Below are 2,835 nucleotides of genomic sequence, written 5' to 3'. Positions count from 1 at the left end.
CTGACTGGCACATAGGGTCCCTGATTAGCAGCACCTCCAAAGTCACGGGGTCGGAGTGGACCAGGAACAGTTTCTCAAAGGAAAGATGCTGAAGGTGCTGGGATTAAAAAAAAAATGAGTACAGTTTTCCTTCAAGTTCATCTGTTCCATGATGACAGAGGAGGACAGAGTGAGAGGGAGGGAGAGAGCAGCACCCCCATGAGGTCTTGAGGTGGTGACTACCAGCGTGTGTGCCTGGTGTACTCAGGCCTCCAGATGCACAGCTGTGACTTCTTCATGTGGGCCACACTCTACCACCGTGCAGTGCGGTGGTCCAGCCCCTAGGGTATTTGACCTTTGTCTTTCCTTCTGCAGTTCAGTAGGAAGCTTCCAACTTCTTTCTTTTTCAAAAAAACCCCAGCAATAATGGGCCAGGAGTTGGCTGTGTTGCTGGACTCCCATGTGGTCAACTGCGGTTCGAGTCTGGCCCCGGTGGCTCATGTGCCCAGGATTCCGAGAGGAAAATGGAGAAGAAGGGATTATGGTATGGCCATCCCTCTGGGGGGTGATTTCTTGCTTTCTGTCTGTTTTTCTGCCGAGTACACACATCCTATGGCAGAAACCTCTCCCAAAACACCCCGTAACAAAACAAAAAAGGAAAAAAGAAAATAAACTTATAACTCTACATCATCCTTGACACCTAACCAAGAGAAGTGGAGATGACAGTTTAATTTACTGAAAATTAAATTAATGAGGAAAGCCACCATCTACTCAGTGTATAACTATCTTTTATGCATTTAACTTACAAGAATTCAGCTATGCTAAAAAAGAAGGCACGGGAATATTTTTAAGAGAGGTTTTTGCTCTAGGGTCTATATGTTCACCAGAAAGACACAGAGAGAGAGAGTGAGAAATCGCCCCCCAGGGGGCTGGCCATGCTACAATCCCTTCTCCTCCATTCTCCTGGGATTTTGGACACACATGCACTCAAGCCCAGCAAAAGTCTCAAACTGCCAGGTCCAGGACTCAAACTGTGGTTGACCATGTTGGAGTCCAACACCTTAACCACTATATGACTTGCTAGCCCCTCCATGTATTTTTGAGCATGTATCATTCAGAAACAAAAAGGAGCCTTGGACTTGGGTGACAAGGCCCAAAACACCATGGAGGAGCCTCTGCTCCTGCCCACTCAGGAATCTGTGAAGGAGGTTGGCCTTATCTTTCCAAAAACCCTCTGACTTCCTTGTACTTTCCGTTTTTTTGTTCTGGCAGAAAGCAAATTTAGAAACTCTGACTTTCTTGTACTTTAGGTTTTTTGTTCTGGCAGAAAGCAAATTTAGAAATTCATCAGTTTTCTAATTAGGTAGTTCAAGCTTAATTCTTATGCTAAATGCACTGCATAGCTATCTCAGTCTCAGGCGATTTGTGTGTTTTTTCTAACATAGCTTTGTGGCCACACCACCTGCTTCTAATTCATTTTGCAAAGAAGCCACAGCATCTTGTACTTTAGGTTTTTTGTTCTGGCAGAAAGCAAATTTAGAAATTCATCAGTTTTCTAATTAGGTAGTTCAAGCTTAATTCTTATGCTAAATGCACTGCATAGCTATCTCAGTCTCAGGCGATTTGTGTGTTTTTTCTAACATAGCTTTGTGGCCACACCACCTGCTTCTAATTCATTTTGCAAAGAAGCCACAGCACAGATGTCTTCAGGGACCTAGGAAGTCTCGATTCTGTCTACAGAACCATAATGACACTCCACAGAAGAAAACTTTGCCTGTTGACTTCTGGCCCCTGCCAGCTCCCACCTCTACAGCTTGTCTTAATCTTGTGCTGACGAGAGGAGATGCAGCCTGAATGTGCAGGGGGGAGGCGTCTCTGCTGCACTGACAGAGAAGTCAAGAAGTGAGTTTGAACAAGAAGGTCCTGGCTGGCTATTTTCACGATGTGCTGGGGGCATGCACTTTGCTACTTACAGGTTTTCCTGAAAGGTCAAGACTGCAGGTTTTTGGTGCTCCGTATAAAAGAAGGCCTCGGAGAACCTTCGGACCTGAGGAATAAAACAATGTAATGATGTAACTCTTAGGAAGGTGTTTCTCCGTTTTTAAAACTTGAGGCTCAAGGAGATAAGTAGGATTTACTGATAGGAAGAAAGCTGTTCTGACACGGAAGGGTTCTGAAATAACAATGGCTTTACTTTTCCACAGCTACCTTTTCTCATTTACCATTCCAACCAAACCATGCTTACAGAGACCATTTAATCCGTGTTTGTGAATCTGTTCCTACATTGCTTTCAATCACTCTTATATTTATTTATTTATTTTTAATTAATTTATTTTTTATTAGAACATAAGATCTTTGCAAACAGGGACCATAAAGAAATGCAGATTAAAACATAATTCCCAAAGCCAGTTCCTAAGCACCTTTGGACTCAGATCCTCAAAAATTTAGGTTTTTTTTTTTGTAGTTGTTTTAATTTTTCCCAGAAGGCATGTGTACTTGGAGATAGAGAGAGAGAAGTGAAAAAGCACCCCACTGGCAATGATCACACTGCCACCCCTTCTCCTCCATTTCTCCCTCCTGGCAGGATCTGGGGCACACATACACATCTGGCCTGTTTTTCAAGCCACTGGAAACAAGGCTGAAATCACACAATTGGTCGCGTGCGATCCAGCTGCCTTATCCACCATGCCACCAGCCTGCCCCGATATATATATATTTTTTTTTGCTCTAAATGAGAAGACTAAGATTACAGAACTTTCATTACAATATTAAAGATCTACTTCTATTCACTCAACCAGGTGGCAAAGACATACACCAAGACCCAAGTCTTACATTTGAAAACACTTTTTTCGAAAT

At 43.1% G+C, this 2,835-nt stretch overlaps 1 protein-coding gene across 1 annotated transcript in view; it reads right to left on the bottom strand.

Annotated features, from left to right (window-relative positions):
• Positions 1 to 2,835, bottom strand: part of FAM135B (family with sequence similarity 135 member B) — a 296,886-nt gene that overhangs the window by 36,642 nt on the left and 257,409 nt on the right. The window contains exon 11 of the mRNA XM_027773310.1: positions 1,953 to 2,026. Coding sequence (XP_027629111.1) covers positions 1,953 to 2,026 — 74 coding nt within the window. The remainder of the gene's footprint in view (positions 1 to 1,952; positions 2,027 to 2,835) is intronic.

Source organism: Tupaia chinensis, unplaced genomic scaffold, assembly GCF_000334495.1.
Source record: "Tupaia chinensis unplaced genomic scaffold, TupChi_1.0 Scaffold000335_1, whole genome shotgun sequence".
In the NCBI taxonomy this organism is placed as follows: Eukaryota; Metazoa; Chordata; class Mammalia; order Scandentia; family Tupaiidae; genus Tupaia; species Tupaia belangeri.
This window is presented reverse-complemented; position numbering and strand designations above follow the sequence as displayed.